The sequence below is a fragment of the Choloepus didactylus genome, chromosome 1, assembly GCF_015220235.1.
Source record: "Choloepus didactylus isolate mChoDid1 chromosome 1, mChoDid1.pri, whole genome shotgun sequence".
NCBI classification, from domain to species: Eukaryota; Metazoa; Chordata; class Mammalia; order Pilosa; family Megalonychidae; genus Choloepus; species Choloepus didactylus.
The window spans coordinates 243,824,290-243,845,171 of record NC_051307.1 but is presented as its reverse complement, the minus strand read 5'-3'; the positions used below and the strand labels follow the sequence as shown (position 1 = coordinate 243,845,171).

Below are 20,882 nucleotides of genomic sequence, written 5' to 3'. Positions count from 1 at the left end.
AGTTAGTCCCACAGTTCTGGAGGCCAGATGTCTGAAATCTGCAGGGGAGAGTCCTTGCCTGCCTCTTCCTACCTTCTAGTGATTTTCCAACAGTCCATGGCAATCCTTGGCTTGCAGCGGCAGCACTTCCGTCTCTCCAGGTCTGTCTCCCTAGGTCTCCACCTCTTCCTAGAGGCCCACCCTACTCCAGCATGACCTCATCTTAATTGAACGAGTTCCATCTGCAATGACCCTATTTCCAAATCAGGTCACATTCTGAGGTCCTAGAGGTTAGGGCTTCAACATATTTTTGGGAAGGGGCGCAATTCAATCCATAAACACAGTCCAGGGTCATCTCTTGACTCCCAAGAACCATGCGATGATAACAGTGAGGTTCATGGACCCACAAGATGAGCTCTTCCTAGAGGATGTGCCCCACCCTAGAGGCAGCAGCTGGGTGGACTTGGCTGTCAGTGGGCCAAAGGGTCAGCTTGCTCTCAGATGTGTGATTCCTAAGCCGCTAGCCAAGTTTGCCATCCCCTTGTGAGTTTTCTTGTCATGAATGGCCTGCTACCAAGGCAGCCCCATTGTGGCCAGTGGGTAGGGGTGGTTGGGTGTGTGTGTATCCCACCTCTGTGGCTCTGATACCCAGTCTTGCCCCCACCAGGCGGATAAGTAGGTGGCTCAGGCTCAGAAGTCTTACTCCTCCCTGGCTCACATGGAGAATGCCACAAAGCCCTGAACCCAGGTTCCCCTTTTCTTCCTGCTCTGAATCAAGCCCCTGCCCTAGGAGGGACCCCTTTGCCAAAGAGCAGGCAGCCTCCAGCCCTGGGTCTCCAGCCCACAGCCCTGGCCACTTCCCCTCCCTTCCCCAGTAGACAGCACTGCCATGGCAAACCCATCCCTCACTAGATACTTACCACAGCATCCTCCCTCAGCCCAAGGGAACCCACCCTCGCCAGCCTTCCAAACCCTCTCTTGGTTTGTCCACAGGCAGCTCAACAGCTCTTGCAAAAGAGTCAACCCAGGCTCTAGGAAGAGGGTGCAAGCTCTGTGTGCTCAATCCCTGGACTTCCTTCCATCAGGCCGTCCTCAAGAGTTTCCCAAGCTGCCCTCCTCAACCCCATATCCAGACAGCATTCCCCAACCACCATTGGTGGTTCTCAGCAAGGCTTTGGTTCAGCTCCAGGGTCTTGTGGTGCTGTGAGCCTGTTGCTGACCCACTCGGGGTCAAGCCATTCTGTGAGGGGAATCTGAGACAAGTGAGGTGTGGGTCAGCCTGGTTGGTGAGAAAAGGCTCGTGAGCTCTTGGAGAGGGGGAGGTAGGAGTCTGCCAGAATGAGGCGATGGCCAAGCCCTCTGTGTGTTAGGAGGTCACTGTGGACCATTTCATGAGAAGTCTGGGGAAGGCTGGCTAGAGTAGGGTCCTTGTTGAAGGATAAGTTGGCATTGGATAGGCAGGGAAAGGGCATGTCAAGGAGGGCTTCCATGATTTGATCCTATAGGCAAGGGGGAGCCACTGAAGATTCTTGAGCTGGGGAGGGGGTTGATCTAAGTTGGGTTTTAGATTCATGAACGTGGCAGGGATTGGGTTGGAGCTAACCAGGATGTCGTGAGCCTGTCAGGAGCAAACAGTTGGTATCCATGGAGATGGTTTCAGAGTCACTCTTCTCCTGGATGGGGACCTGAACAGGTTACTTTCCTGAAGTGGACAAGGAGCTCAGAAAGAGGGGCTGGGTGCTTGCTTCAGCAGCACATATGCTAAAATTAGAATGAAACAGAGAAGATGAGCATGACCCCTGCACGAAGATGACATGCAAATTTATAAAGCATCCCTTGTACTTTTCAAATGTTCAGAGTTTCTAATCAGGATGATGCAAAAATTTTGGTAATAGATGGAGGTGATGGTAACACAACATTGTGAACATAATTAACACTACTGAATTATATATTTGAATGTAGTTAAAAGCGGAAATTTGTAGGCTGTATACATGTTACTAGAATAAACATTTTAAAAAAAAATCCATGAAACTGTTCAACACAAACAGTGAACACTAAGTTAAACCATGGACTATAGTTTAAAAAAGGAAAAAGAAAGAGGGGGCTGGTCTGGATGCCATGGGGCGGGGGGCGCTGTTGGCAGGAACAGTAGTGTCCCCCAGGAGAATGGCAACATGGCCCCCTTGGCCTGTTCACGTTCCTCTGATGGCGTCATCATTTGGTTCTACCAGCTTTCAAGGGCTCACTCCAAGACTCGTTCTCTCACTCGTATCTACTGAGAACCCTCCACAGGAGGTGCTTAGCTGCTCGGATCAGATCCTCCACTGAGGTTTCTGGAGGAGGCAGACTCATAAATATCTGTGTGCCGTGTACTGTAATAAACACTGAGGGGGCGATGGAGTAAAGAGGACAGCAGAGGAAATCATTCCTCCTGTGAGAGTTCAGGGAGGGCTGCCCAGAGGAGGTGACATGGGAGCCTGGCCTTGAAGGATAAGTAGAAGGCCTTGTAGAGAAAGGGAGGTACAGGGCCTCCCACACAGGGGATAGGATGGACAAAGGCAGGCTTTGGGGAGTGTTGAGCAGGGCAACTGTGAATCCAGTGGGAACTGCAAAGGGGGGGCAGTTGGAAATGTGCCAGTGATCGGGACCAGATTCTGATGGACCTTGAGCTGGGCATCATGCCAGGGAACTGGGGCTCACCCCTGCAAAAGCTGTGGAGGCACAGACTGGTTTTTAGCAGGAGAAACAAGGCCGGATCAAGGAGGAAGAGCCCCCAGGCAGCAGCATGGACAATTGAGTGGGAGAGGGTAAGGCTGGAAGTTAGAAGCCAGTGAGGAGGTCAGTGCCTGAAGGAGCCTTTTCAGGATTGGCAGGACTGAGGAGCTGGCTGCAAGCTCGGGGCCTGTGTGTTTACTCATTCTTGTATCCCCAGAACCTAGCTCAGTAAGTATGTGTGGAATGAATGAATGAATGAATGAAATGACTGGGGAAGGGGGTCTATGCATCTTTCTTTTTCCCCTGCATTCCCCAAGCACTCAACCCCAGCCAGAGACCCTGGGGACCTCCTCCCCATCCACCCTGGGCTGGGGGTGTGCGGGGGGGCCCTGGAGGCTCTGAACAGCCTGCCCCTGCTCTCCACCCCTGCCTTCTGGGCTCAGCCCAGACACCTCCACACACCACCCAAGGGCCTCATGTCGGCATTGGTCCTGGTCTCCCAAGGAGGGATTTCAATGGGTCCCTTCAGCTCTGCATGTGCCCACGTGTGGGGTGAGGTAGGGGCCTTGGTGGGTGGAGAGAAGACTTAGCTGGCCAAGTGTGAACCCTGGGAATAACCCAGCTTCTCTAACACTCTTTTGGTATTTCTTCACTTTTGACATTTCCAAGGACCCTCAAAACGATGAAAGAGCCCCGGTTGTTTCTTATTATCTCCAGAGGCTCCCATTTTAGCCCTAGTTTGATCTCTGAAAACAAGAGGGAGAGATTTAAACAGCTCCCACCACACCCACCTTGCTCTCAGCCTTTGCTGGTGTGGCTCCGGCCCTGGACAGTGTCTCCACACAGACCCCCACCCAGCCCCAAGCCCGGCCTCGGCCTGGGTGACTCTACTTCACACTCAGGTCTCTCTCGTAGATGCCACCTGCCCCAGAAGCCCTCTTGGGCCCCCTCCCCCTGGTGTGCCCCCTCATCACCTGTCACCCTATATAGTCACTTGTCCATCTCCCCCACCAGACAGTGAGTTCTAGCACAGGTCAGGCGTATAGTAGGGGGACTCAAGAAATATGGCTGAATGTGGATAGACAGTGGATGCATGAGCCAGTTTCTACCGTTGGCTTTTACTGTGTGCCTTTGAATGAACCATCACCTCTCTGGACTTCAGTGCCCTTGTGGGTAAAATGGGGACAAAAGTCCCCGGGCTGCCTGCGTGCAGGGCGGCTGTGATGCTCAAGAACACCCCACAATCCGGGATGTGTCCATCAACAATGGGTGGCTATGAGGTGTGGCACAGTGTGGGGAGGCTCCAGCCTGAAGGAGCATTGCTTTGACCCCTTCCCATCTCCTTTGCACCCTTCACCCAGCCCTGCTGCCCCCATGGCAGGCCTTTCCTGGGGTGGTGCTGTGGGGGTACAGAAGTAGCGAATGCTCAAGCACGGGCAAATCCAGCCTTAACTGGAAGCCAGGGACACCTACCTCCAGGGAGTCCCCAGGAACCCAGGGTGGTCGGATTCTCCCTTCATCCACCTGTGGGAAGAGAAGCCCTGGTGCCCTTTTCTCTCTGTAGGAAGCTGGAAAATGGAAGGGGCAGGGCCGGGTAGGGGCATCTTGCCCCAGTCACCTCCAGCTCTTGGGCCCCCTCTGGCTCTGCCACCCTGAGGACTCCCTTTCCCCACCCTGCCTCCCCTGCAGTGTTTCAAGCGCCATCCCAAACCTGGAGGATTTGGAATCAGCAAAGAGAGTGATGTCGGAAGATATCCAAGGAAGCTTCTCCTCGTCGGCCCTGGGGGACAGGATGGACAAAGAGCCCTCTCCAGAAGCTGAGAGGAAGTAGGTGGACACACCAGCCTGGGGCTGAGTCCCCCCTCTGCTGGGCACAATGGGTGTGGTGGGCAGCAGAGACCCAAACGCCAGCTGTGTGGCCTTGGGCAAGTCACACACACACGCCCTCAAGGCCTCAGATCCTCTCCAGTAATCCCCGACATCCGACCCATCTTAGCAACAAACTGGTCTGGGTGGTGGGGACTGTGGCCCTTTGTAGACTTTGTTACAAAACCCCACAGACCGGACGCAGGAGTCTGAGAAGGGTGGGGACTGCCCCGTGGATCCCTGCAAGAAACTTACTAGAACTGTCATAAGTCCACTAAGCGGCCGGTGTGGACTGTGTGAAACGAATCTTAGTCCTCAGTGTTCGGCAGGAGTGTTAAAATCGCGCATTTCTCATCAAGATAGAAAAGCAAAACCAGGAGCACCTAGGAAGATTGCTGGCACCCCCAGGTTGAAGAGACACCCAGAGAGCAGGGCCCTGGGTTGTGCTCAGACTTGCACCTTCCACCCGTTTGCCAGCATTCGCCTCTCTCTGTCTCAATCTTTAGAGCAAAGGAGCCTGAAGCAGAGCTACATCCTCCTGGCAGAGGCCGGAGGGACAGTAAGAAGATGGCCGGCTCAAAGAAACTGATCTCCAGGAAATGATGCCACTTTCTCCGGGTCACAGGCTTGGATGCTGCTCCTCCCACCCCTAGCCCAGTCCCCGCCCTCCCCGGTCTCCCAGCCCCTCTCCCCGAGCCTCTGGGTAATAAACGCCTGGGAGAGGAGGGCAGGCCTGGCTAAGTCTCGCTCATGCAAGACCAGAGGCCCCCTGATAGGCCTGCTCCAGGCTAAGTCCTTGGAACTTGGGTCCCCCAAACCCAGGGCTTCCTCTATGGCCGGAGAAGTGAGCCTGCAAATCTTTTCTGCCCAAGATCACAGATGTCTGACTCCAAGGGCCCACACTCAAGGATGCAGTCACTCCTGGGGAAGCTGCAGATGGGTGGGGAGGAGCTCAGATGCTGGCCCAAGTAGAAAAGAGGGTTAGATGCAAGGGAAGAGAGAGGCAGAGAAAGAAATGCAGAAAGGATGGAAGAGGACGTAAAAGGAGAGATGGAAAGGGAGGGCAATGAGAAGGGAGAGTGTGGGAAAAGGAAGGAAAGAGGAAGAAGTAAGCAAAAAGGGAGAAGGGGGGAGGGAGAACAAGAGAGGAGAAGGGACTGGGCCTAGAAGACGCAGGAAGTGACAGAGACACCTCACAAAGGGACCCTGTAAGTGGCCCCTGGAAAGCTGGAGCCCCAAGGGGCCATGGTGAGCTCATGTCCCCACTTAGCCCAGCCTTCGGTGGATCAGACACCCCTTCCCATAACTGAGCACGGCAGCCCCCTCTGCACTGCTGACTCGTCCTGTCTCCCTGGTGGCACCGGAGGGGGATGGGTGTGACACTCACTCCTGGCCAGCGGTACTGAGCTCACTCACCTGGAGCTCACAAGAGCCAGTTTCCCAGGAGCAGGGGGAAAACTCTAGAGGGTTTGCCTTGGTCTTGGTTGGCATTAGGTGATTCTTCCTATATTTAACTTCTTGTGCTTCCTTTGTAAGATATGCTTTTTTTAGTGTGAATTTTTTGAGATTTAATTTTTATCATTTTTATCATTTCAATATATTTTTTGAATTATACCTTTTCCCCCCTAGAAATAGCCTGCTGTGTTCTTAAGCCTGCATCATTTGATATTTGAGGACCCTGGTATTGGTTGGGGGTCCTGGGTGTCTCACTGCTCTGCCCTCCCCACTTCAGAGCTCAGATCCACACAAGGATTGGAAGGCACAGAAAAACAAGTGCCCCCTCTATTCTGCTTGCAGGCACCCTGTGACCTCCCAGGGCAGGACTCAGGTCGAGATTGGAGTAGAAACATCCTCTTAGGCCAGAGCCTGAGATGAGGTCACTCACATCCACCATGAATCCAACTTGGGGGCCTCTGTGGGTGTGCAGAGTAATGTGGGCATGTCCTTCAGCAGCTGCATGGGCAGGGAGCACAGACCTGTCTCTAAACGGCAGGCCCTCGCCCTCCGCAGGGTGCTCCCCACACCAAAATGGGCCAAAAAAGCTACATGTGTGCAAGGGCACCTCCTACATAGAACAGAGACCAGTGAATGCCCAGTTCTTCATAATCAAATGGGCAGGAGGGAGAAAAGGGATGAAGCTTGAGGCTTCATCCTTTATCAATGCCGAAACAATATTTACAAGCCAATGTGATGGGAAGGTGCTAGACTATTTGGAAAAGTCATAAACGGTTGTCTGACTGGAACAGATGGATTTTTCCTTCATGCTCCTTGCTGACATCATCTTCCTTGGATGTAGCAAAGGGGCTAAGGCTTTCTAAGTCAAAAAGGTGTAACCTGATTTCAGGTGGATGCTCCAGAGATTGCACAGGTATGACATACATGGCACTTCTCTGTCACCCAGGCCCACGCAGGCATCATCAATCAATCACAGCATTCTTTCCCACTAAATGCCAGTGATGCCTCCTTATCCATTTTAGCACAAAGGACCAGGCAGCCACTACCAATTAACTAACAATCTCAACTCTTCCTGAGTCTAGGCTCCCAGGAAGGTTTATGGGAGTAAGTGAGGGTGGGGGTAGACCCAGAGACTAAAAGGTAGGTTTGTTAGGAGGCCTTGTGTGTGTTACCTGTGCCAGCAGGCAGGTAAATGGAGATCACCTTCCAGTGGCTGAGTCTTATCAGGGAGACCTGTAATGGTCAGTAGCCCTGGGGCATCTGGGACATGGGGGCAGCTGAGCACCTTTCTCCTAATTGTTATGCAGGCTGATCCAGCAGAAGGCCCAGGAGAGGGTAGGCTATCCATGAATAGATGGAGCTTCAAAGAAAATTAAAACCAAAAGGCAACTCAAGGACGGGGTATCTAACCCCTAATTTTAGAAAGGGGAGACCGAGGCCCAGAGAAAAGAAAAGTCTGCCGGAGGCCACAGCGCCCGCATGGCAGCACTGGGTGAAGTCCTGGGTGCTGGACCCGTGTGCTCTCCTCCACGCCAGCCCTCTGGACCCAGCGCCAGAGGAAGGGGGAACTGGGAAGACAGAAAGACAGAGGCCAGACTTCATTTCCAGCACTGCTACAGATTAGATGGCCTGGAAGAAACCCTGTTAGAAAACACCTGAAAAATACCTGATAATACAAATCAAATACCCCTTTAAATGCATATCTGGCTTCCCATGGTAATGATGAAAATGCTCAGGGGCCAAAAACAAAGAGGAGGGAGGAAACCAAGCGTAAGAGCAAAACCATGGCTCTCCCGAGGCGTTATTGATCCCAGTGGCCTAGAAACTGGACCTTCTTGGTTGCTAGGGAGACAGGAGACCAAGCCTTGGGCCTGAACAAGATGGCGAGCTTTTAATGGAATTCCCAAATATAACTCTGGGTCCTTTGATACCTCAAAAGTGTCAAGGGAACTTGAATGACTCAGTCTTGGTCAGAGAAAAAGCTGTTTTGGTTCAGGATCCTTCTACAGTTGTGTAACCCAGGCCTGCCTTCACAGAGATTTGGGGTTTACATGTATATGTAGACTATGAGGGCTGGAAAAAGCCAGTGATCACCACTTAGCAGCACCCCAGGATGCTGGGCAGAAGCAAATACAAGTCCTCTCTGGAAATCTGCACTCTCAACCTAGACATTATAGGATTCCCACAAAGTCCAGTTGAACAGAAGCTTGCAATCCCAAATTTTAAAACAAGACAAAATGAAAACAAATGTCAAATATTAAATTAGCCATCCAAGACACTGGATATAAAAATTGAATGTTTAAAATGTTTAAAGAAGAGAATGAACTGAAAACATAAGGTACAGCATATTATCAAACAAAAAAAAAGAGATGGACTAAAAAATTTTACCTCCAGGCATGTTGGGAGTAACTGGTACTGGACTGGGCCCCTAGCCACAAATTACTAGAACACCAGACAAAATATATGAAACGATTTTCAGACACTGGACAACAGGCAGAATCGGCTTGTGATCTCTGGGAGAAGTAGAATGAAGTGAGCTCTACCATCACCGCAACTTTCCAGCCACTTTCTGATACTTTCTGAATCACAGTGCACGAAAGGAGAATTCGGGCGAACATAGGGCAGTATCACTGAACTGAGGAAATGGAGATCAGCATTCAGGGAGATGGAGGTGGATGGAATTTGAGGGGCAGGGTATCATGGAAGAGGGAGCTATGCAGAGAGAGAGAGCTCTAGACATCTGCCTAGGGGTGTCCTTGCGTCTTTGAATACATGTTTAGGGCATGACTTCATGAGGCCAGGTAAAGAGCAACTATAGGGGAGCTATAAAGTTTAAAGCTATTGGAGCTCACACAGGGTTGGGAGACCTTGGAGTTCCAACCAGCCAGAATGGAGAGACCTCGTTGAACACCCATGCCTTTTGGTATAGAGGCTCCAGCAAAGCCCTGCCATCTGAGGAGGGCTAACCTAGACCCCCCAGTAAAGCTTATAAACAATCCTTGACAAAACTATAGGGTCAGAAAAAGATAAAGGGCTGTGTGGGGCTGGGGATAGGAAGGGGAATGATTACGAAGGGTGTGGGGGAATTTTGAGGGAGGACTATGGAGTAAGGCCCAGTTATGTCTGCCTTGTCATCTGGGGAGAACCAGGAGGACCCCGGATAGCCTAACTCCAGGTGCCCCTTCCCATTCTGCTTCTGCAGACAAGGTCCGTTGGCCAAACAAAGCCCCTCCTTATTGTGAGAGCAGGATCAGTGCCTGCTTATCGCTGAGCAGTGGGCTTCAGTTTCCTGCCAGCCCATGGAATTACTCAAACAAGCCAATCACATCCTCCCACAGGAACCGAGTCATCTCACCCTCCTGTTGTTACAAAGCCCACCTCCTTCAACATCTGTTTGTTCACTCCATTTCCAGTGCAACCCCTGTGTGGCCACACACAGCAGGCAGCATCTTCCTCCCCCAGACTGGAGAATATGTGACTGATAAACTGCTGTTCATCTCATCTGTTCACTGTCAGGTGTGTGTTTGGACTTCCCCATGTCCCTTGGGCAGGAATCCCTCCCACCAATTAGGTGAAAAGGAGGTGATCAAAGCAGTCATGAAAAGCTTTTCTATCTTGGTTGTAATAGTGGTTCCCTGACTGTAAGCATTTGTCAAAAATCATAGAACTTTACAAAAAGAGTGAATTTTCATGATATTTAAATTATACCTCAATTTAAAAATTATAAAAAAACAAGCCTTGAAAGGGTCAAGCAGATATTCAAGTAAATTAACTGCCTGAAAAAAAAATAACCCCTTTAAAGGAAGACAATAAAATCCAGACACTCAACAACATAACATTCATAATGTCCAGTATGCAATAAAATTTTCTAGATATGTGAAGAAGTAAGAAAATGTGACCCATGGCAAGAAAAAAAATAATAAAATTAGTCCATAGAAACAGACCTAGAAAAAGTAGGGGTGATGAAAATCACAGGCAAGCTCTTTATTAGAGCTACTATATATATTTCTAATGATTTAATGGAATGCATGAACACAATGGAGAGAAAAGAAAACTCTAAAAACTGGATGAAAAATCTGAAATGGAAAATACACAGGATTAACAGCAGATTAGACACTACAGAAGAAAATATCAGTGAACCTGAAGTCGGACATTGTAAGATATCCCAAATAAAGTTCAAAGAGATAAAAGTCTGAAAAAATGAATGAAACCTTGGTAATCAAATGGGACGGTATTAAGTTGTCTGATATATGCATAATTAAGGTCCTAAAGGGAAGAGGGGGAGAAAGATAGGCAGAAAAAATATTTGAAATAATAATGGCCAAATTTTTCCAGATTTGATGAAAAATATCAAGCCACAGATGCAAGAATCTCAACAAATCCTAAGCACTGTAAGCTCAATGGAAATGACACCAGGGTACATCATAATCAAATTGGTGAAAATTGATGATAAAGAGAAAATCTTAATAGGTATCAGGAAAAAATAAGTATTATATAGTAACGAAAAATTAAGACTAAATGCCAGTGTCTCATCTAAGACAATGCAAACACTGAAAGAAAAAAAAAGTTAACTTAGAATTTTATATCCAGCAAAAATGTCCCTTAATAATGAAGGCAAAATAAAGACATTTTCAGACAAGCAAGAGCTGAGATCATTTGTCAAGTGGATATGCACTATGAGAAATGTCAAAGGAAGTTCTTCAACCTGAAAGAAAATGATACTGGGTGCAAACTCAGAGCCATGCAAAGGAATGAAGAGCTCTAGAAATGGTAAATGTGTGGGTAAATTTTTTTAAAAACCCAACTTTCATTTTATAATGTTTGTTGATTATTTAAAGCAAAACTAATAATTTATCCTGGGATTTATAGCATGTAGAAATAAAATGTTTGAAAATAATAATATAAAGCACAGGAGAGGATGAAATTAAAGTATATCATTGTAAGATTTTTCATTATATAAGCAGTTTTTTTAATAACATTTGAAAGTGAAATATAGTAAACTAAAATTGTTTCATGTAAACTCTGGAACAAACATTAAGAAACAGGTATAACTCTTAGATCAGTTGAGGAAATACAATGGAATACTAAATCAAAACCAAACCAAACAAAAACTTAATCCAAAAGAAGTCTGAAAATAGAACAGAAGGGAAAAAGGAAATATAGACCAAATATGAAATAGCAAGATGGTAGCCTTAAAGCTAACCATCTCAATAATTATTAAATAGAAATGGATAACCATCAATTAAACAGCAAGACCCAAAGATAAGTAAATAAATGGAAGAAAATATACTGTGCAAACAATTAACCTAAGAAAGCCGGAGTAGCTATGTTAATATCATATGAAGCAGACTTCAGGACAAGGAATATTACCAGATAAGAGAGGGGCCATTTCATAACAATTAAGGGATAAGTTAATCAAGAAGACTAACAATCTTAAAAGTGTTTTGCGAACAATAATGGAGCTTCAATATACATGAAGGAAAAACTGACAGACCTGAAATGAGAAACATGCAAATAGATAATCATACAGGAAAAATTCAACATTCCTTTCTGTAATTGATAGAGCAAGTAGATAGAAAATCAGGAAATATATAGAAGACTTGAACACTATCAGCCAACCTTATGTAATTAACACTTACAGAAGACTCCACCCAATAATATATCAGGAAACATCTCCTTTTCAGATACACATGGAAAGTTCACCAAGACAGACCATATTCTGGGCCATAAAATAATTCTCAATAAATTTAAGATTGAAATTATCTAGAGTATGTTCTCTGACCACACAGAATTAAATTGAAAACCCATAGGGAAAAAAACTGGGAAAATCCCAATTAATTTAGAAATTAAACATACTTTTTTTTAAATTCAGTTTTATTGAGATATAATCACATACCATACAGTCATCCATGGTGTACAATCATCTGTTCACAGTACCATCATATAGTTGTGTATCCATCACCCCGATCTATTTTTGAACATTTTCCTTATACCAGAAGGAATCAGAATAAGAATAAAAAATAAGAATAAAGAAACCCAAATCATCCCCCCATCCCACCCTATTTTTCATTTAGTTTTTGTCCCCATTAATCTACTCATCCATCCATACGCTGGATAAAGGGAGTGCAATCCACAGGGTTTTCACAATCACATTGTCACCCCTTGTAATCTACATTGTGTCTTCAAGAATCAAGGCTACTGGGTTGGAGTCTGGTAGTTTCAGGTATTTACTTCTAGGTATCCCAATACAATAAAACCTAAAAAGTGTTATCTATATAGTGCATAAGAATGTCCACCAGAGTGACCTGTCAACTCCATTTGAAATCTCTCAGCCACTGAAACTTTATTTTGTTTCATTTCGCATCCCCCTTTTGGTCAATAAAATGTTCTCAATCCCACATTGCTGGGTCCACGTTGCCAGGGAGATTTACATCCCTGGGAGTCAGGTCCCACGTAGTGGGGAGGGCAGTGAGTTCACCTGCCAAGTTGGCTTAGAGAGAGAGAGAGAGGGCCACATCTGAACAACAAAGAGGCACTCAGAGGGAGACTCTTAGGCACAATTATAAGCAGGTTTAGCGTCTCCTTTGCAGTAACAAGCTTTGTAGGGGCAAGCCCCAAGACAGAGGGCTCAGCATGTCAAGCCGTCAGTCCCCAGCTAAATCACATACTTTTTAAAAAAGTTTTTTTTGGAAATAACTTCACATTTACAAAAAAAAGTCTCTAGCTCTAGCTCCATCTATATCCATCTATCTATCTACACATAATCTATATACATATAAAAATACGTATAACTTTTTCTCAACCATTTGAAGGTAAGTTACATATATAATGAGTGAAGCACTGATACACACAGCAACCTGGATGAATTTCAAATGCATTATGCTAAGTCAAATAAGCCAGTTTCAAAAGTATACATATTTAATAATGCCATGTATATGACATTCTGGGAAAAACTAAACCACTGGGACAGAAAACAGAGCTGTGGTTTCAGGGGGTAGGGGGATAGACTGACTACAACAGGGCAGGAGGGAAATTTGGGGGGTGATGGAATGGTTCTATATCTGGATTGCAGTGGTAGTTACATGACTTATGTTTTTGTCAAAATCTGCAGAACTGTACACTTTAAAAAAGGGTGAATTTTACCGTATGTAAATTATACCTCAATTTTTTTAAAAGGGGCAAATGATTTGAGGAGACACTTCACAAAGGAAGGTGAACATATAGTCAATAAACACATGAAAAGATTCTCAACCTCGTTAAGTCACCATGCAAATGAACACCACAATGTGCTACCTCTACACAACCATTCAAATGGCTAACACTGAAAAGACTGATAACACTAAGTGTTGGTGAGGATCTGGAGCAACAACACTATCATACATTAGTGATGGGAATGAGTAGTGAATTAAAATAAAATAGGGGCTTTTTCATGGACATGATGCCTCAGCCTCAGACCCTGTCATTAGGTGCCTCAATGACCACCTCTGACACCTGCTTATCATGTTCCCACAAAAATCAAATAGAAACTCCCCAATCCTCACTCTTGCTTGACCAACCACTACAGCTCCACCCCTGAGATATTAGAAAGGCACAGTTCCAGGTCCACTGTAAGCTTTTGTCCCCGCCTGCTCCACGATCCTGACCCTGCCTGACCCTGAACAGCCTGCCACTTCTCTACTCTAGGACCTGTGAGTAAGAGTAAACTTTCCTTTCATACATCTCTGGTGTCACTGGTCTTTGCCACACTTGACCATCCATACAAAGATCCTACAATACAGAACGTAAAATGGTACAACTTTGGTGGTTTCTTATAAGGTCACACTTTATAAGAAATATACAGGACAAAGAAAGATGCTTTATAGTGACAAAAGGAACAATAGAATAAGAACAAACATACACCTTCAAACATATACCATCATATATGCAGCTTCAGAACAAATCAAGCAACAATTGATGGAATTATAGTTGAAAAATATAAAAACAATTTGAGGTGAATATTTTAACTTCACTGTCAGAAATTAATAGATAAGCAGACAAAAAATAAGCAGAGATATGCAATCCATAAACCCGTCTGCATGTATGAATGCAAATATACCCAACATACAGAGAATACACATTCCTTTTGAAGACATATAGAACTTTCACAAAAAAATACACCATATATTAAACCATAAAGGAAGTCTTATTAAATTCCAAAGGGATTTACAGGTTGTGCTTTCCAAATAAAATGCAATAAAATTCTAAACAAATAACAATGCTTTAAAATCTTATAGAAACTACTATGACTCAATAGTTCTTGGGTTAAAATTGAAATCATAAAGGTAATTAAGAAATATTTAGAATTGAATGTTAGTGAAAACTCTACATGTCAAATTTGTGGGACACAGCTAAAGCAGTATTTGGAAGAAATTTTACAGCTTTAAGTAAATTTACTAGGAAACAGGAGGCTAAAAAATAAAGTTCAAGGAGTGTTAAATAAATTGAAATGGTAGTCAGAGTCCTCTCCTTCCCACCCAAACACACACAAAAAAACCCAGGTCCTGATCATTTTACGGGTGAATTCAAGAATAGTTAATTCCTGTCTTTTGTAAATTATTCCTGAATATAGAATGAGTAAATGCTTCCCAGCTCATTTTATAAAGTTGTATCCTTTTTCATGTAAGTTTTGTCAAAGTATAACCTAAGTACAGAAAAGTAAACAAATGCTAAGTTTCATCTGAATGAATTTGCACAAGGTGAATGTACTCATGAAACAGAACCCAGATCAAAAAGAATATTATAAGAACTCCAGTAATTCCCTTTTGCCCCATCATCAATCATCCCCAGAGAAAACTAGTTTTGCCCTATTTGTTTAAATAGAATCAATCTTTGTGTCTGGCTTTTTTTTTTTTTAATGTTATTGCATTTGTGAAATTTATCCTTGTTGGGTGTGTTTGTAATTCATTCGATCTCTTTGCTTTATGGAATTTCCTTACATGGATATGCCACAATATACTTATCCATTTGTGGTGGTTTGAAACTGTATGTTCCCCAGCAAAACAGATACTTAAATTTAATACATTCCTGTGGGTGTGACCCCATCGTAAGTAGGACCTTTTGATGAGGGTACTTCAGTTAAGTTGTGGCCCAGCCCAATCAGAATGGGCTGATTACTCCTATTACTAGAGTCCTTTATAAAAGAGTGAAATTCAGACAAAGAAAGCCACAGAAAGTAAGAAGCTGAAATCAACGAAACCCAGACGGGAAGAAAGAGACCAGGAGAAGCCACCATAAGACTTAACATGTGACAGAGGAGCCAAGGACTGCTGGCAGCCAGTCCCAGAACGCCACAGTTTTTGGGGAGAAAATATTGCCTTAATGATGCCTTCATTTGCACTTTCTCTTAGCCTGAAAACCGTAAGCAAATGAATTCCCATTGTTTAAGCCAGCCCATCTCATGGTATTTGCTTAAGCCATCTAGGAAACCAAAACACCACTCTACTGTTGATGGGTAGTTTGGTTGTTTCTGAGTCTACTGCATTTAAAAATCAGATAAGGACAATATGAAGAAAAGAAGATGGAAAGCATATTGCTTATTCCACTTATAAATGTAGATACAAAAGTCCTCCCTAAAATATTACCTAACTGAATCCAATGGTATATATATTTTAAAGTAATAATACATTATGGTAACCTTACATTAAGTAAGGTTTATCCTAAGAAGCAAAGATAGTTCAAAATCAGAAAATCTTTAACATAATTCATTCCATTAATAGACAGGAAGAAAAATCAAATGATTTTCTCAATTGATTTTCAAAATGCATTTGATAAAGTCTTAGCAAACCAGAAATAGACAGAAACTTTCTTTACTTAAGGAAAGTTTGTATAACAGAAACCTCTAGCAGACATTTTCTTAATTCACTTTCGGTGCAAGCTATGTAAGACTGGGAGCAAAACAAGGATTCTACTGTCAACACCATTATCCAAAATGTATTGGAGAGTCTGAAGCCTATACAGAACGAAATAGAAATAAGAGGTATAAGGATAGGAAGAAAAGAGATAAAACTGTCATTATTTGCAGATGATTTAATCATCTACCTAGAAAAAACAGCAGACATGGAAAAACCAGACAAACATGGATTCAGCAAGGTGCCACATACAAGAACAACCTAGAAAGTCACTTTCATTTCTCTACACCAGCAATGACCAAACAAAAGATATCATTTATTTTTGAAATTATATCATTCACAATGTGAAAGCAAATTATAAAGTATCTAGGAATTCATTTAACCAAGAATACTTTCAAAACTTTAAAATTCTAATAAGATAAAAGATGAGCTGCGGTCGCTGTTGATTCGTCTGGGGGGGGGTGGCGGCCGGTAGCTAAATCCTAGGCTCCCAGGCTTGCTCTGAAGGTACCGGCGGCGGGGGCTCTTTCCCGGAGGCGAAGGCGAGGCGGGGGATTTGGCCAGGTCCCCGGCGGGGGGGCGTGCAAGGTGTGGAGGGCGGCGAGAAGGAACAGGCAGGACACGGTACTTTGAGGGATGATGAAACCAAGAGAGCTTTATTAGGCGAGAACACAAGCTTATATTGGGCGATTAGAGGGCGGGGTAGCTATAGAGGTCGAAGGCTTGGATTGGTTCGGAGAGGGGGCGGAGGTTGATAGACAAGGGGCGGGAGTTATTCTGGTAACTGCGCATGCGCACTGACGGTGGGGGAGTTGCTCTGGCAATGGGGAGTGTCAGGGGCAAGATAAGGGGGTGGGGAAAAGGCGGTTCCCTCCGGCAAGCCTCCCCTAACGGTGGTATTTTGGGTGAGGAAATGGGGCCTGCCTCCGGCTCCACTTTCCCAGGCCTGGGGGGCAGTGGAGGGCGCTGTCGCCCGTGCCCACCACCCTCCCCAGGGGCTGATCAGGTCCCCCAGCCCAGGCCCGCCAAGTCGAAGCACGTGATCAGTATCCCGCAATGAGCTGAAATATTCCATACTTTTGGATGGGACAACCTTGTATTACAAAAATGTCAATTCTCCCCAAATTAATCCATTAACTCGGTGCAAATCCAGTATTTTAAAATTTATTGGATTATAGAGTACTCAAAAACCCAGTAAAATTACTCTAAAAAATTTGCAGAAGAATAAAGTGCACAAATAGTGAAGACAACCTTGAGAAAGAAAAGTAAAGAGAAGTTCCCTGTGATGGGTTGAAGCTGTTAGGTACCCCAGACGAGATCATGTTCTTTTAATCCATTCCTGTGGGTGCAGACCTGTTGTGGATGGGAATCTTTTGATTAGGTTATTTCAATTGAGATGTGACCCACCTCATTCAAGGTGGGTCTTAATCCTCTTACTGGAGTCCTTTATAAGAGAGTAACACACAGAAGAAAACCCAGAGGAGCTGGGAGAGAAAAGCCAGAGAAGTTGAAGGACAGAGCTGCCAAGGGGTGGAAGCAACGAAACAGGAGAGAATGACCAGCAGATGCCACCATGTGGAAACATGAATGCTTATTGCTAGGTGAAAGAAGCCACTCTGACAGGGTCACAAACTGTATGATTCCAACTATATGACATTCTGGGAAAAGCAAAATTATAGACAGTAAAAATATCAGTGGTTGCCAGGGGCGGAGGGATGGATAGGTGGGGCACAGGGCATTTTTAGGGCTACCACTATAAATGATACTGTCTTGGTGGATACATGACATTATACATTTACCAAAACCCATAGAACTGTAGGACACAGTGAGCCTTTGTGTCATCTATGGACTTCAGTTAACAATAATGTATTAATATGAGCTCATCCATTGTAACAAATGTGCCACACTAATGCAAGATGTTAATAATAGGCAAAACTGTTTGGAGGGGAAGGATAAGGAAACTCTATTTCTGCCCAATTTTTCTATAAAACTAAAATTGCTCCAAAAAAATAAAGCCTGGTACTTAAAAAAAAAAAAAAAAAAAAAAAAAAAAAAAAATTAAAAGCATGCGCTAAAGGCAAAAAAAAAAAAAAAAAAAGATTTATTTTGATTACATCAAGTTTTAATATTCTCAATCTCTAACACTGACAAAGAATTAATAAGAATATTCATAGAACCCCTGCCAATTGACAAGAAGAGGACAGCAACCCAACCACAGAAAAATGGAAAAGGATGATGTACGAGAAGAAAGAAGAAAACAGGCTAAAAGTCTATGAAGACACTCAAACTTCTTAGCAATCCGAGAAATGCTCATTAAAATATTAATGAGCTATCACTTTATACTTATTGGACTGGAAAAAAGAAAAGGGAGATAGAGCCAGGAATGTGGCGGGAAGAGGAGCTGCGGGGACCCTCCTGCGCTGCGGGTGGAGAGCGACAGAAGTGTACTTAGAGAAACGGGGACCACCAGAAATTTTGCCCAGGGGGACACCAACAGGAAGCGCGTCCTCCGCAGGACCACTAGGGGGCACGCCGAGGGGGTGGTCCTAGCATCGCACCGTTTACAGCCGCGGGGAGTTGGAGGCAGACAACCAGGCGCCCACCATTTACACGCATTCAGATTATGCGGGAAGAGTCTTCACTTCCGTCCTCCCCTTCCTCACCTGTAACGTGGCGTTGATCACAAAACCCCGGATTATGAAATAGGAAAGTGCAGAAAAAGAACTTGGCCCATGCTCAGTAAACGCGCACGAGGAGAATTATTCATTAAGTAAGTGATGAAAGAGCCCCCCAACACCCTCCCTTACAGCTTCCAGCTCCATCAAGGGTTAAGAAGCTTGGCTGCCAGCCTGGGAGCAAGAGCCGGAATAAAGCATCAACTCAACCTTCTCCCTATCTGTGAGCGATCTCCTCGCCCCCTCCCCTCCACCAGCTCAGGCTTGCGGAAATGAAACCCCCTCCCGCCGAGGCACTGCTGGCTGCATCCTAATGACTTTCCTCGCCGGGGAGACTGGGGGCGCCCTCCTCTCTGGGCTCACTGGCTCCCCCAGGTCTAGGATCTGTCAGCCTCCATGTGGGAGAGAGACTGGGTCTTTCCGGCTCCTGGCCCTGCAGGGTTGGGGGGAAAGGGAATAAGGGAGAGGGGAGCGGGGGGTCCTGGATCTGGCGGGGGTGGGGGGCTGCTGGCGGCAGGGGCTGCACCCAGTCGGCGCCCCAGGCACTCGAGATCTGCGAGAAACCGTCCTTGTGTTAGTGCAGGATTTTTCAAACTGCAGATTACAACGCATTAATGGGTTGTGAAAGCAGTTTAGTGGGTTGTGATCCGCATTTTTAAAAAGAGAACAAGAATAGAAAATAGAGTGAGTCCCATGTAATCATTTCAGCCATCCTGAGTATGGAGGTTAAAAACGCTGACCCGGGAACCCACTTGTCTGCCCGTGTGACCTCGAGTGGGTTATCTAACTTCCCAGATCTCAGTTTCCTTATCTGTCAATGGGGAGAAGAATAGCACCCACATCATGGGTTCTTAGGAGGATGGGTGACTGAAACAGAAGAGCATAGAGAAGTGCTTGTAAATCCCGCAGGAGGGTGGCCTCTCTTTTTCTGTCCTGGCAATGCCACTGTGTGAAATGTATTTCCTCCTGGGGAGAGCAGTCGCAAAAGCTTGAAGGCCCGTGGATTCTAGGATTGGGTATGGGACTGGTTTAGGGCAAGAATTTGGGGTGCAGCCTTGGGAGGGTGTTTGCTCTTAGCAGATTGGAAGGAGGAACCAGAGGAAAAGGAAAAGCAAGAGTCACCAGAGGCAGGTCCGTGTGTGCACAGGGCTCTACAGTTTGCAGCACCTGTAAGAAAGGAATAAGTTTCGTTTTCACATAGAGACAGCATGGAATAAGGGAAATGGAGGCAAAACCAGTTTAAACAAGCCCCAGACAAAGAGAAGAGAGAATCTGCCTGATGTAAAGAGACATGAGGTAGTATCAGAGGCGGGAACTCACAGCAAAAAATAAAAATTTGGGGGGGCATTGGCTAATCAGTTCAAAATCTCAATAATGAGCTAGTTGGCTCTCTGGGATTGGCTGTACAAATTAAAATCTCAAAAGATGAATTAGTTAGTGTTCTCGGATAGGCTGTAACCTCTGTAGTACCCAGTCAATGGGGAAACAGGGGAGGGACTTGCGAATTAGGAGTAGGAGATTTAAACATCGCCATTCTCTTCCTCTGGCGCGCCAGCCTCCCGCGTGTTTGGCTGGACGCCCCATCTTGCAAGATTGTAAATAAATTCTTTTCTCCTCCAGAACCGAGAGAGCGTTTATTCCCTTACAGGCACCGCTTTATTTCCGACAACTTGGGGGCTCGTCCGGGATCCAAAGCTTCGGAGGGGGACCCCCGAGGTGGACAAAGGGAAGGCGCGCCCCGCTGATTGAGCGGTCTCGGACTCCGCCATTGGGGGCCCATCTCCGGCAGCTAAAGGGCCCGAGACCAGACGCTTGGATCTGCCGGTTGTGGATGAGAAAAGGGGGAAAGGGCTTGCCTCTGTTTGACCAGGCAACTCCGTGCACGGACCAAGGTAAGGAAAGTAATATATTGCCTTGGTGGTCGGGAATTCCTGATGAGTCTGGAGCTGCTTGTGTGTGACTGAGACGTGCGACACACTGCACGAAGCGAGTGCGGAGTCTCAATCTGCGGTTCCCTTCTCCCGCGAGGGAAAGGGCCAGAGACAGACGAAGCGAAAGGAACTGAGAGAAAGAAGCCCAGACAAGACTCAGGATGGGAAATAGAGGCAGTTGGCCGGCCGGGGAAGAAGAAAAGGGGGCACCTATAGAGTCCCTCGGGGACATCCCTCCAGATAGCCCACTAGGTAGGATGTTAAAATATTGGACCGATAGCGATCGGACCAAGGGAAAGGACAAAAAGAAAATGATTAAATACTGTTGTTACATTTGGACTGAAGAAAGCATTTCACCACCAGACGTATTCTGG

At 45.7% G+C, this 20,882-nt stretch overlaps 1 protein-coding gene and 1 non-coding gene across 2 annotated transcripts in view; both read left to right on the top strand.

Annotated features, from left to right (window-relative positions):
* C1H3orf20 (chromosome 1 C3orf20 homolog) overlaps nt 1-20,882 on the top strand; it is a 167,367-nt gene that overhangs the window by 133,792 nt on the left and 12,693 nt on the right. Inside the window, exon 14 of the mRNA XM_037826889.1 lies at nt 4,384-4,521. Within this exon, the coding sequence (XP_037682817.1) occupies nt 4,384-4,521 (138 nt within the window). The remainder of the gene's footprint in view (nt 1-4,383; nt 4,522-20,882) is intronic.
* On the top strand, nt 1,717-1,823 carry LOC119510420. The gene has a single exon (XR_005211918.1). It is a non-coding gene; the product is annotated as a U6 spliceosomal RNA (small nuclear RNA).